Source organism: Brienomyrus brachyistius, unplaced genomic scaffold (genome assembly GCF_023856365.1).
Source record: "Brienomyrus brachyistius isolate T26 unplaced genomic scaffold, BBRACH_0.4 scaffold44, whole genome shotgun sequence".
In the NCBI taxonomy this organism is placed as follows: Eukaryota; Metazoa; Chordata; class Actinopteri; order Osteoglossiformes; family Mormyridae; genus Brienomyrus; species Brienomyrus brachyistius.
In genome coordinates, this window is record NW_026042319.1 from 93,947 (window position 1) to 107,500 (window position 13,554).

The window sequence follows — 13,554 nt, forward strand, 5'->3', positions numbered from 1 at the left end:
GAAACAGGAAAGGAAGAGCAAACATAATATTTCATGTGATTTTGTAAGTCTGCTTTTAAAACATGTAATTGAATATTTGAGACAAAATAAAATCGAACAAAATTAGATAGATTTATTAGTGAGTGCTGCCATTTTTATGTTTACCGGCAGATGGCGCGATGACCCTGAGCTCCTTGTAGGACCGAGACCCAGAGTCTGATTCTCAAGGTTTTTATTTACTGATAGGCGCCCTATTGGACATTATTCTTAGCAGACGCTTTTATCCAAAGTGATGTACGTTTTTTGAGGAAGCAGGATCAGACAGTCCCTGCAGTAAATGGGGGTTAATGGCCTTGCTCAAGGGTCCAGTTGTGAAATCCCTCAAAAACGCAGGTATTTGAACCAGTACCCTTCCAACCACAACACCCAAATCTGTTGAGCCATGCACTGTCCCTATTTAGCTAATTCGAAAAAAGGAAGTTTTGAACAATATGCGGTTCAGCTCATATTTAACAATGAAGACAAAGCTGTGTGACTTAATATTATTTTTCACTTGTAAACATGCCTTAACGTGTCACACATAACCTGAGGTTTATATATCATAGGACAGAAACATAGCATTTAAAAGTAGCCTACTCTCTATTAACGATGTGTTTCTTTATTCTGCAGGCTTATATGATCCCCTGATGGTTGCAAGATTAATACAAATTTAGGTGCGTTTGCTGAATGCAGAAAGCGCAGATCCAGACCTGTCGATTTCAGGGACTTTTTCATTCGTGTCAGACGAAAGTCAGGTTAACTCAGGTAGGGGTGACTGCAGGGTGGGGGTGAGCGTTTTGTGGATGCCCTCTTCTGACTGTGGGTGGAAATGCAAGCGCGCCAGTTACTGACCTCGACATTATATTGACGAGAAAATGAGACATTGTTCAAATGAGTCTGCTTTCATTAACGAAATCGCTGCTTTAATTTTGCTGCCAAACTGCGCTATATAAATTAATGAATTATCAGTAACATTTTCAATTCCTTGACAGTTATCCATGTCTTGTTCCTAGGTTTAGCTGTAATTCATCTGTTGACATAAGAAAATGAAACTCTGTAATGCTGTCAAGCCTTTTCACTCAATCTGATCTCGCCGGCGCTCCTTTCCCAGCATTAACTCCACACGCATTCGGGCCGCACTTTTGCGACTTGGCGCTAATAGCAAAGCTGTCAGATCCTGATACCGTAGCCCTACGTATAGTGCACACTGGCAGTTGGTGCTGTTGAACCCCTCTTATTTAAGACCGATGCATCATGCAAATAAGCATGTAAAAGTATGCCGGTGAAAAGCAAACCATCCACTCCGGGAAGGGAAGCAAATGTAATCGGCCGCTAGGTTTTTCAGCGCCTGTGATGTCATCTGCCGGAAGATCTTGTGGCCGTCGGTGCAGGTTGAGTGTGTAACAGAAAGGCATTTGACAGCTTGCCAGCGGGAGAGAGAAAAAAAAGGATAGAAACTAGACCGGCTGGATTTCTAAAAGCAAATCGTCATTCGCGCGAAGAGGATATTGGCGGTTTATCCCTGCAATTCTGCAACAACCTCGCCGCTCTACAGTAAGCCGATGTAGTACATGTAGCGGCAGTACACTCCTTTTTATTATTACTATTATTAGTATTTTAATTGGCAACCCATTGCTAGATCAATACCGTACATGTGGCCATGAATTCGGCAGAACAGACAGTAACGTGGCTCATAACGCTGGGGGTTCTGGAGTCGCCGAAAAAGACCATCTCGGACCCAGAAGGGTTTTTGCAGTCGTCCCTGAAAGACGGGGTGGTTTTGTGTAAGCTGCTGGAAAGACTGCGCCCTGGCTCTGTCGACAAAGTAAGTGCGTTTCCATATAGCTCAGTGCCTGTATTGTGCTTTATTCTTCCAGAAGCCAATACATAGCACATCGTTTCAGCGTATAACTGCCTAAATGTTATTTAAAAGGGGTCACACTGTATAAGGTGATGTTACATTCGGGGAATAATACTGTATTTACTCATTTTGGCCGATTTACCGTATTATACATTACATGTAAAATGCGCGTCAAATGATGAGGACACCCGGCGATTGAATACTTATTTCGTTTGCTTCAGCATTAAATAAACATGAAATAAACAAGTGCACGTTCGTACTTGGTTAATAGCTTTGCCTATTTTCTTACCCTGGAATGGTTAGTTATTTAAAAAATGTAATTCATAAACATATTTTAGGCCCTACGGTATTTCGTAGTACTGAACTTCTTGCAATATATTTAACTCTGTGAGGTGAAGGCGGTGAAAGAATGTAAAGTGATATTATATATGTATGTATATAAACAGGTCTGACTGCTGTTTTTCAGCGGTGCACACTAGCCTATGCACACGAAGGGGCCGCCATTGGCTGCACGCAGAAAGGACGCCCCCCTGTGCACCTACAGCGGCGGCGCAGTCTCTAATGCTACCGTACAGCGCACGACCTTCTTATTTGTGCCGAGTAATAAGACGCACTTCACTGGATATAGTTGTGCTAACAGTCCTGGCAAGCTACATTAGCTAATTAACGCCGTCTTGCATATTAATTATGTTTTTTTTTCTGGGGTGGGGGCAGATGTGACGATCATTTCCCCACATGTAATGAGATATCATCATGTAATGACGCGCTGTTCTTTGGATCAGGGTTCAGTTTCATATGGGCTTATGCTTTATTATATATATATATATATATATATATATATATATATATATATATATATATATATATATATATATATATATATCGTCAGAGTAGCTCATAACATTATGATTTAACAGTAGCCTATATAGCCTTAAAATAGTGCTATGGGAGTAGGAATCAGAAATTGCTTTATTCATATGATTAAAGTGTTAGGATAAATCTTAGATCATGTAAAGACTGTATGTCATATTTAACTTGCAAATCTGTCAGGCTTAAGAGGACGCCAAATCTAATCATACACGTAGGTTGTTATTGACGTTATCAAAATGGACAGATCCCAGTTTTTCAGATGTTAGGGGGAAAGCATGAAAATAATGATTCGTTAATTTATATAATCCACCTGTAATCCGGTCTGAAACAGCTGGATCCACATCGGGTTCATGTCTTTATCCATACGCAGCTGTGTAAAACACTTCCCAGTGATACTGACTGGAAGCAGCGTGTGTGCCCGTGCTCTCTGTTTTGTAACAGCTTTAATGTTTAAAATACGGAATATCCATGATCTATGCTTGAATCCCGGCATCGTAAAATGCCAAAACTACTCGCACTCGCCTGCATTTATCCATGCCTCTTTTCCTTGATTTTTTTTTTTTTTTTTTTGTGGAATAACATCACTGGACGTCATTTCCTTCTCTGCTGGACTCACTTCCTGATGAGAAGAAAGATCTTCATTTGCACAAATGTAATATGGCTTAAAATTCAGTTACATGCCCGGGTATCTGTTGGTGTCGCCTCTGATGTGTTCGACTGGAAGCAGAAGCCGGCTGCAGTAATACGGAACCGCGATCTGGCTCCGTAAAATTGCGTTTCTATCCCATTTAGATCCACCAGGAACCCAGGAACCACGGCGAGCGCCTGAGCAACATTAACGAGTTCCTCAAAGGCTGCGAGATATTCCGCGTGGAGGTAGGCTCCGATTTGCTTTTATTGTTTTGCAGTCGTGTATTCGGGCGATTTATACGAAAGCTGATCTTTATCAACCCTGACGTATTGCACAATCCGTGCTGTGTGGTTACCAGTAAATAGGCATGGATAGGGCTTGATCAGCCTTTTTTGCGTGGGTGGGAGATCCCTGAAACGAGAAGAATAACTCATTCTCCCGGAGGAGATAGGCAACATGAAACTGGGCCGTGCATTTCGGCAGTTTTCCCGATGTCGCTTGCATTTCTGAAGTCTTGTGAGAAATAAACAATAGCAATGGACTATAGGCTATACAGCGTGTTTGCATTTCGTGGTGACATGGTTAGCAAAGGCTTATTATTTCGTCTGTCTTAAAAGGCAGGTTTATACATAGTTTTCCAAATCTTTATCCACATTAATTAAAAAAAGCTTAATGTATCAGTGCAGCTTACTGTGTTTTCGTCAGGGTCGATCACGCTCATTTACTGTAGATGTCTGAATTGACTAAACGACGGCTTTTGTGGTAAATCATTTCAGCTATATTTAATGAGTTATTTTCTACAAAAATGACATTAGGCAATGGAGTGGTGGTTATGGGATTTAAGGAAATGTTGTTGCTAAATGTCAGTTGCCAAAGGTCGGGATTACTTGCGTCTGACAGCGTCTTGCCTCGTGGTTGTGGTCTTGATCAACATTTGTTAACCTTTATTAAATGTGTGTGTTTTCTGGGCGTGTGTGTGGGAGCTGGAAGTGATGCTGCTGACATTCAGACGGTAATGCAGACCTCCGCCACATGGCCGCCCTCCCACGGAGCCGGCGTCCATAATAGCCGATTGTCCTCAAGCTCTGTCTCGCTGCCTTGCCCTCATCTGGAGAAAAGCCTCGCTAGAAATGCTAGCTTAGCAAAGACTAAAGTGAAGGGACAGGTCTGTGCGTCGTGGCGTGAAATCGAACAGCCGATCCCTTGTGAAATATGAGAAGTGAGATTGTAATGCTGGTTAGCTGGTTTAGTTTACCCCAATACTGAAGCTGTCAGTTAGATGTAACTAAAACAAACTGCTTGTATCATAGCAACAAATGTAAGGCTTCTGCGTATGCTTGCCAAGATGTCTAGATTTTGCCCTTGGTGTGGGGACAATTTGTGGTGGATGGCACTGGGGGGTGCCTCTGTGTTTGTGTTGCACATCGCATCTCCCCAAAGTTATTTTTTGTTTTAATGCTGGGGGAGGGTCGGGTGCAGGTATTTGAAGGTCCCAGATAAGGAGTCTACTTGGCCCAGAGTACTCTGGTAAGGAACCAGACTGGGGGACTGTTTAGTCCATTCTGTACGTTACTGCAAAGCTCTTGCTTGCCTTTTTGCATTACAAATATTTATAGAAAAGACTTTTCTTTTTTTGAGAACACAGGGTCAAACAGTCCCAGGGGCAATTAGGGCTAGGGGTCTCGTTCAAGGGCCCAACAGTTAAATCACCCTGCCAGCCTCAGGACTTCAACCAGTGACCCGGTGACAGACGCAGCATCCTACCCACTGAGCCACAGACACCTGCATTGTTCCTCTTTTGAGAGCCCTCTGTTTCCTATTTCATTGTTACTGAACAATTTCAGGTCAACAAGGTCATGTGACGGTGAGGGCTGGTTTGTAAACCCGCAGGAGTACTGATACACAAAGATGCCGATGCACAGACAGAGGTGAGGGCGACACGTGGGATCGCAGCACAGGGCAGACATTTATCCAGGTGCTGCTCTCTGATTATGAAATTAGAGGAGACCAGCCTGCGATTTTATAGTTGAACTCAACCCTGTTCTTTGATGGTGTCGGAACCTGTTTAAATTAGTGCCCGATTGACACTCCAGATGAAATGACAAATAGTATTTTTAGCCCTGGAAAAAATCAAAACCTACAGTAGAATTAGCATTAGGTTACCGAAGTGGGGAGCGCAGGCAGGAAGGAAATCTCTCCCACATTCGCTGCGACCTGCAGGCAGATGGATTCGGCATTGGCTGACGCGCGTGTTTTGTGAGGTTTCCCATTGTGAGGATCACCAAGGGACGCTTCCCCGGCGACTTTTCCAACTTTTCTGTTCTGTGATTGGCTGCAACCACCCCCCCCCCCCCAACCCTAAATGCTGGGAAGACTAGTTAAGGTGAGTGAGAGTTCTCATGGTCGATGCACTATAAAAACAGGTTCTTCGTTGGTGCAGCTCGTTTGCTGGTCGAGTCCTTTTGTGTCACACGGTGCTTCAGGGGGAGTTGTGAGTATGTGCAGAGGAGGAGAAGATGGCCGTTGTCCCGCGAAGTGGACATTTCTGTCGGCATGATGTTTGGCTGCAGCTCCGACTGACGTCGCCGTGGCAAAACACCGACGATGTTAGAGAGAGCTTGCCGCTTGTCACTGATATGTCAGAGATGGAGCTGGGAAATGCCAGAGGGAGTGGGAAGATAGAGACAGCTGCAGAGAATTTCCCGGGGGAGAACAGCGGTGGGTGCGAGGTGATCTGGGCGGCGGCCAAAGGCGGGGACCTTGGCGGTCCGATCCTCGGCTGCAGAAGCTGGCTCTAGGGACATGGAATGTCACCTCTCTGATGGGGAAAGAGCCTGAGCTGGTGCGCGAGGTTGTGAAGTTCCGGCTAGATATAGTCGGACTCACCTCGACGCACGGCTTGGGCTCTGGAACCAGTCTCCTTGAGGGGGGTTGGACCCTTTTCCACTCTGGAGTTGCCCGCGGGGAGAGGCGCCGAGCGGGCGTGGGCATACTTATTGCCCCCAGGCTGGGCGCCTGTACGTTGGGGTTTACCGCAGTGGACGAGAGGGTAGCCTCCCTCCGCCTTCGGGTGGGGGGACGGGTCCTGACTGTTGTTTGCGCTTATGCGCCAAACAGCAGTTCGGAATACCCACCCTTTTTGGAGTCCTTGGAAGGGGTGTTGGAGAGCGCTCCTCCTGGGGACTCCCTTGTTCTGCTGGGGGACTTCAATGCTCACGTGGGCAGCGACAGTGAGACCTGGAGGGGCGTGATTGGGAGGAACGGCCCCCCCGATCTGAACCCGAGCGGTGTTTTGTTATTGGACTTCTGTGCTCGTCACGGACTGTCCATAATGAACACCATGTTCAAGCATAAGGGTGTCCATATGTGCACTTGGCACCAGGACACCCTAGGCCGCAGTTCGATGATCGACTTTGTAGTCGTGTCGTCGGACTTGCGGCCGCATGTTTTGGACACTCGGGTGAAGAGAGGGGCGGAGCTGTCAACCGATCACTACCTGGTGGTGGGTTGGCTCCGCTGGTGGGGGAGGAAGCCGGCCAGGCCTGGCAGGCCCAAGCGTATAGTGAGGGTCTGCTGGGAACGTCTGGCGGAATCCCCTGTCAGGGAGAGTTTCAACTCCTACCTCCGGCAGAACTTCTCCCATATCCCGGGGGAGGCGGGGGACATTGAGTCCGAATGGGCCATGTTCCGTGCCTCCATTGTGGAGGCGGCTGACCGGAGCTGCGGGCCGCAAGGTGGTCGGTGCCTGTCGCGGCGGTAATCCCCGAACCCGCTGGTGGACACCGGTGGTAAGGGATGCCGTCAAGCTGAAGAAGGAGTCTTATCGGGCCTTTCTGGCCTGTGGGACTCCAGACGCAGCTGACGGCTACCGGCAGGCCAAGCGGAATGCGGCTTTGGCGGTCGCTGAGGCAAAAACTCGGGTGTGGGAGGAGTTTGGTGAGGCCATGGAGAACGACTTCCGGACGGCTTCGAGGAGATTCTGGTCCACCATCCGGCGGCTCCGGGCGGGAAAGCGGTGCAGCATCGACACTATTTATGGTGGGGATGGTGCGCTGCTGACCTCAGCTCGGGACGTTTTGGGTCGGTGGGGGGAGTACTTCGAAGACCTCCTCAATCCCACCGACACGCCTTCCGATATGGAAGCAGAGTGTGGGGACTTGGGGGTGGACTCGCCTATCTCGGGGGTGGAGGTCGCTGAGGTGGTCAAAAAGCTCCTCGGTGGCCGGGCCCCGGGGGTGGACGAGATTCGCCCAGAGTTCCTCAAGGCTCTGGATGCTGCGGGGCTGTCCTGGTTGACACGCATCTGCAGCATCGCGTGGACATCGGGGGCAGTACCTCTGGACTGGCAGACCGGGGTGGTGGTCCCCCTCTTTAAGAAGGGGGACCGGAGGGTGTGCTCCAACTACAGGGGGATCACACTCCTCAGCCTCCCTGGTAAGGTCTATTCGGGGGTCCTGGAAAGGAGGGTCCGCCGGATTGTCGAACCTCGGATTCAGGAGGAGCAGTGTGGTTTTCGCCCTGGCCGTGGAACAGTGGACCAGCTCTATACTCTCAGCAGGGTTCTGGAGGGTTCATGGGAGTTTGCCCGACCAGTCTACATGTGCTTTGTGGACTTGGAAAAGGCATTCGACCGTGTCCCTCGTGGGGTCCTGTGGGGAGTGCTCCGGGAGTATGGGGTACCGGGCTCCCTTTTAAGGGCGGTTCGGTCCCTGTATGACCGGTGCCAGAGTTTGGTCCGCATGGGCGGCAATAAGTCGGACTCGTTTCCGGTGAGGGTTGGACTCCGTCAGGGCTGCCCTTTGTCACCGATTCTGTTCATAGTTTTTATGGACAGAATTTCTAGGCGCAGCCAGGGCGTTGAGGGCGTCCGGTTCGGTGACCTCAGGATTAGGTCTCTGCTTTTTGCGGATGATGTGGTTCTGTTGGCCTCATCGAGCCGTGACCTTCAGCTCTCACTGGAGCAGTTCGCAGCCGAGTGCGAAGCGGCTGGGATGAGAATCAGCACCTCCAAATCCGAGACCATGGTTCTCAGCCGGAAAAGGGTAGAGTGCTCTCTCCGGGTTGGGGATGGGGTCCTCCCCCAAGTGGAGGAGTTTAAGTATCTCGGGATCTTGTTCACGAGTGGGGGAACGATGGAGCGGGAGATCGACAGGCGGATCGGTGCGGCGTCAGCAGTCATGCGGGCTCTGCATCGGTCTGTCATGGTGAAGAGAGAGCTGAGCCAAAAGGCGAAGCTCTCGATTTACCAGTCGATCTACGTTCCTACCCTCACCTATGGTCATGAGCTTTGGGTAGTGACCGAAAGAACGAGATCGCGGGTACAAGCGGCCGAAATGAGTTTCCTCCGCAGGGTGGCTGGGCTCTCCCTTAGAGATAGGGTGAGGAGCTCAGTCATTCGGAGGGGACTCAGAGTAGAGCCGCTGCTCCTCCGCATCGAGAGGAGCCAGATGAGGTGGCTCGGGCATCTGATCAGGATGCCTCCGGGACGTCTCCCTGGGGAGGTATTCCGGGCATGTCCCACTGGGAGGAGGCCCCGGGGAAGACCCAGGACACGCTGGAGAGACTATGTCTCTCGGCTGGCCTGGGAACGCCTCGGGGTCCCCCCAGAGGAGCTAGACGAAGTGGCCGGGGAGAGGGAAGTCTGGGTCTCCCTGCTGAGGCTGCTGCCCCCGCGACCCGACTCCGGATCAAGCGGGAGATGATGGATGGATGGATGGATGGAGAACAGCGGTTAGTTAATTAGTCAGTCAGGTAGTGAGTCTCTATGGCTGTCTCCCTCTATGTTCCCGCATGCAGACACACCCGGCTGCTCTGCCTCGGACAACACTTAGAACTTCCTCTCATCACATCCAAGAGACAAGATCTGACTGGGTGCAGCCTTGTGCTTGGTGTGTCCCAAGCTTGGCTATCATCTGTGTTTCCGTAAACAGCCCTGGGTGGGTAGGTCCGCATGATGGACATACACAGCGTTTTTCCCTCTCTGCCACATTTGTGTGAATACCTGTGATTACAAGGTGATGAAATCTCCGCCTTGTTTCGTGGAGCTGTGTATCTGCATCTCAGATGTTGTTTTTCCGTTTAAATTTTATGGGGGGTTTTATGAAGTTCAGGTCTATCTTTATCAAAGGTCAGCCCTGTGCTATTGCCATGGGGGCTGTTGGAAGACATGGGCAGAGTTGGTCGTCTGCATCTCCCGACAAGCTGTTGAAATCTCCTTTTTCATTTGTCAGAAAATACTTTCCTTTTAAAAAATAAAATAAAATCATGCACCCTGATGCCTAAATCAATAATAGTGATAATTCAAGGTCCCCACGATGTGATACAAACTTGTAATTTTTACTTGGTGGGCATAATTTTTTCAGTCCCCTCAAAGGGAAACTCAATTTGATGAAACGTCAGTTTGCAATCTGCAATTTGACTGCAGTCAAAAAACTACAAATGGCAAAAGAATTGCACAGTGGAAACTCGGAACTCAAACGTCTGTTAACTTGGATGACAAACAAGTCTTTTGAGTTTTTATCAATTGGTACCTCGAACCGAAATCTTGGAACTCAACCGTTTCTGCTAAAATTACGTGGGTTGAGACGCGTTCAAGTCAGACCAATTCAGACCTCAAACGGTTTGATTGAAAAACATCTAGCTGCAACTCGCCCGAAAACTCGGAACACGACAAAACACAGCAGACCTGCCAAAACTCGTAGGGATGGAGTCGCGTCTCTGATGGCCTGAGACAGACAGCCGGACCTGCTGGGATGCTGATGCCCACGAATCGCCCTCAGTCTCATGGTATCTTTCCACCGAGCCCCACCTGCCAAAGCTGTGTTCCTGTGTTCCGTGTGAATTGCTTGTGCTTTATCAACAGTACATTTAGTGATGCGGTAATCATGGGCCCTAAGAAAGTGAGCAAGTAGTGAAAGTAGCTGTAGAACTTAAAAAGGAAAATATAACAAGATCTGAAGATGGTGCATGTGTGTCTGCTCTCGCTTTGGAGTGTGGGATCATCATTTATTATGTGTTTATTGCTTTTGTATGTGTGATTTTTCATGTGTGTATTAGGTTTATATTGATTATTAATGTTTTTTATCATTAGGGAGGAAGGTAGGTAGATAAGCTTAAATAGGCAATCATTTGGGGGTCTGAAAGGAATTAAATTCATTTACCTAATTTCTTATGGGGAAATCGACCAAACCGCAACTCGACCAGCCTTCTAAGATACCACTGTATTTTGCTTGGTTACTTATGGTTAAGGTCTGGGCTGGGTAGCGGTTAAGGTCGTCATTGTTGGGATTAGAATTTGCCCATTGAAATGAACGGACGGTCCCCAACAAAGATATGAATACAAGTGTGTTTGCTCTCTCAGTTGCTGGATGCAAAGGAGCATCTGGGGGCAGATCTTCTGTTTGCCTGCGGGGAGGGAGCCGCACAGTTCTGAACATCCTGACTGTTCGCTTGGTTTGAAGCCCTGTGTGTGTATTTGTGTCTTTCCTGGCTTCTTTTGTGTGTGTTTCTGTGGGGATAATGTCTCTCTGCTGCAGTGCCGTGTGTATCTTTGTGTGTCTGTTTATGTCCTTTGTGTGTGATGGAGAGTTGTGTTTCATTCCAAACGAGCAGCCGAGACAAACCCAGATGGCGGTAAATTGTGATTCGCACTCCATGACAGAATGAACCTCCCGTCTCACTAGTGCAGAATGACATCGCTCTGGGAGAACTCCTTTCCTAGTCTCTATTTCCATTTGAAGCGTACTTGAGTGAACGGCTAATGAGCCGAACTCCTGGAGACGCTCGTCGTATGCTAACATGTGCTCTTGGCCCCTTCGCTCCCCCCACAGGCGTTCGATGCCAGCGATCTGCTCCAGGGTGAGGACTTCAGCAAGGTGCTGAGCTCGCTGGTGGCGCTCAACAAAGCAACCTCAGGTCAGGAGGTGACTCCCTTTTAATCCACAGCTTTTCCAGGTGGACCTCAAGGTCCTCGAAGTTGATTAATCTTCAGCAGGATCTCCGTTAGCAATTGTCGTAGCACAATTAACAGGTGTGACACCCTGGTGTTCGCATAAGGAAGGTTGAATCCCATAGCTCTGATCATGGTCCAGGCATGTGACATCCTTGTTAGGCCCTGTAGGCCATCTAGAGCGTGAAATATTTGGGGAAATGTGAGATAAAGATGAGCCCGTATGCTCAATGGCTGAGGAACCTCAATCAGTTCAGTCCCTTGATCGTCTCAGCTCAGGATGGGTAGAAAACACCCCCAAGGTGCAAGGGGTAAGACCATGAAGGTTTAGGAGTGGTGCCAGCAGTTGGCCCATGATAGCCGGTTCTTCAGAGCTTATGACCCCCATAACTGTGGTTCCCCCCCTCCCCCAACAGACTTCGGGGTGGGCAGCGAGTCCACATGCGCTCGCCGCTCCTCCTCGCACCGCATAAAGTCCTTCGACGCGCTGGCCTCTCAGCCCTCCGCTGGCCGGACCTCCAAGATATTCTCAAACCAGTACCGCAGTCTGGTGAGTGCCTGGGCCCATTTAGGACATGTTTGCGGGGATGACAGTCAAGTTTGGCACTTATCAGCTGTGGTTAATGAAGCTTGTGAAACTTTGGCAGTAAATATCTGAAATTTGCACCATAACTTGGTTGTTTTTGGGCACCATTAGTAATCGAATGCAGGGTCCCTTTCCCTGCTCCCCCTGTAGGACATGGCGGAAACCAACACTTGCCAGGTGGCGGTGAAGGCGCGCTTCAACTTCCAGCAGACCAATGAGGATGAGCTCTCCTTCTCCAAGGGTGACATCATCCATGTGACACGCATGGAGGATGGCGGTTGGTGGGAGGGAACCCTTAATGGAAAGACTGGCTGGTTCCCCAGCAACTACGTCCGGGAGATCAAAGGCAGCGGGGGCTCCAAAGGTGTGCTGGTGGGGGGGGGGGGAGAGATACTTAGAGATTTGGGGATCTGAGACAATGCTTTACAGTAACTGTGACTGAATACTGGCAAATCGGTGTCGTTAGCTACTGTCAGGTAAAAACTGAAGGTTAGGAAAATCTGAAAACATTTTCAAGCTCAGTTTTGGTGCCAAATTTAGTGGGCATTTCGTATGTTTTTATGAGAAACTTGAGGGTGAAGTTGAAATTTTAACTTCTATTAATGCATAATTTCAGTGCAGTTTTTGAAAGAAATAATGACATAGGTTGACAAAATGAGTAAGAAATATCCTTTTATTTTTATAAAAAAAAATTCATTTCAATGGGACATTACTGGGCAGAGAGAGAATGCGTTGATTCTGAAGCGGTTTAGGCCAGTTCAGTCCATATGCTCACCTGTCCGAACCAAACATCATGGTAACACCAGTAACATCTCTCCAGAAATCACCGGAGAAAGCAATGAGATGTTTTGTTAGGAGGTGCTATTCTGATACATTTGACTCCATAATGTGACTGTCCAGTGGTGACCTTAGTGGCGTTCCTACATTAGCATTTGTCTTGCATTGAGGCAGACTTTGGACCGTGAGCCATGCAGCTGTGTCGGTGTGGTGTGGTTAGCGGGAAGGAAATTCCCACACCGCACAAAGAACGGAAATACTCCGACCCCCACAAAGAGGTTCTCTCCAGAGACGCCACAAACCATAATCGTTACATTTCTTCTGTATCCATTGACTCGCTCCAAATAAAGATTTTTGTCTCCTGGGGGAAATGGAAGGGGGGGAGAACAGAGAGGATTAATGGTCGATTGATTTTGCCCCGAGTGTTTGTTCTGCTAGGCCCTCTAGTGGAAGATGAAGAGGTGTCCAAAGGTTCATAGCTATGAAAGCCATGGTTCTGCAAAGATGTTCTTGCTGGAACTCACCCAGGTGTCGGTATAGGAAACGGGGAACGTGTTTGTGTCTGCATTGTGTGTTAATGAGCCCATGTGCGTGGCCTTGTAGGTGTTCCTCAGCGCCTGTCTGTGAGTGTTTCCTGAGACCCGGACACTGCAGTGTCATGTTGCTAATCGTGTCCAACTTCTTCCCTGAGCTTACATGCTGCATGTTGATCTCTGGGTTGCAAGTAGTGGGGTGCGATCTGATTAGAAATAGGAGAGACACCCTTTGACCTATATCCTGTGTTGGTTCCTCTTCCCCTTCCTCTTTCAGACAAACCGGTTTCTCCCAAATCCGGGACTTTCAAAAGCCCCCCCAAAGGGCCA

At 48.5% G+C, this 13,554-nt stretch overlaps 1 protein-coding gene across 1 annotated transcript in view; it reads left to right on the plus strand.

Annotated features, from left to right (window-relative positions):
* Positions 1 to 1,386: 1,386 nt before the first annotated feature.
* The window catches only part of LOC125722953 (rho guanine nucleotide exchange factor 7-like), a 28,209-nt gene continuing 16,041 nt past the window's right edge, over positions 1,387 to 13,554 (plus strand). Inside the window, 6 exon segments of the mRNA XM_048999258.1 lie at positions 1,387 to 1,843; positions 3,542 to 3,625; positions 11,210 to 11,294; positions 11,745 to 11,878; positions 12,065 to 12,278; positions 13,502 to 13,554. The exon segment at positions 13,502 to 13,554 is cut by the window's right edge and continues 36 nt beyond it. Of these exon segments, the coding sequence (XP_048855215.1) occupies positions 1,679 to 1,843; positions 3,542 to 3,625; positions 11,210 to 11,294; positions 11,745 to 11,878; positions 12,065 to 12,278; positions 13,502 to 13,554 (735 nt within the window). The 5' untranslated portion in view covers positions 1,387 to 1,678.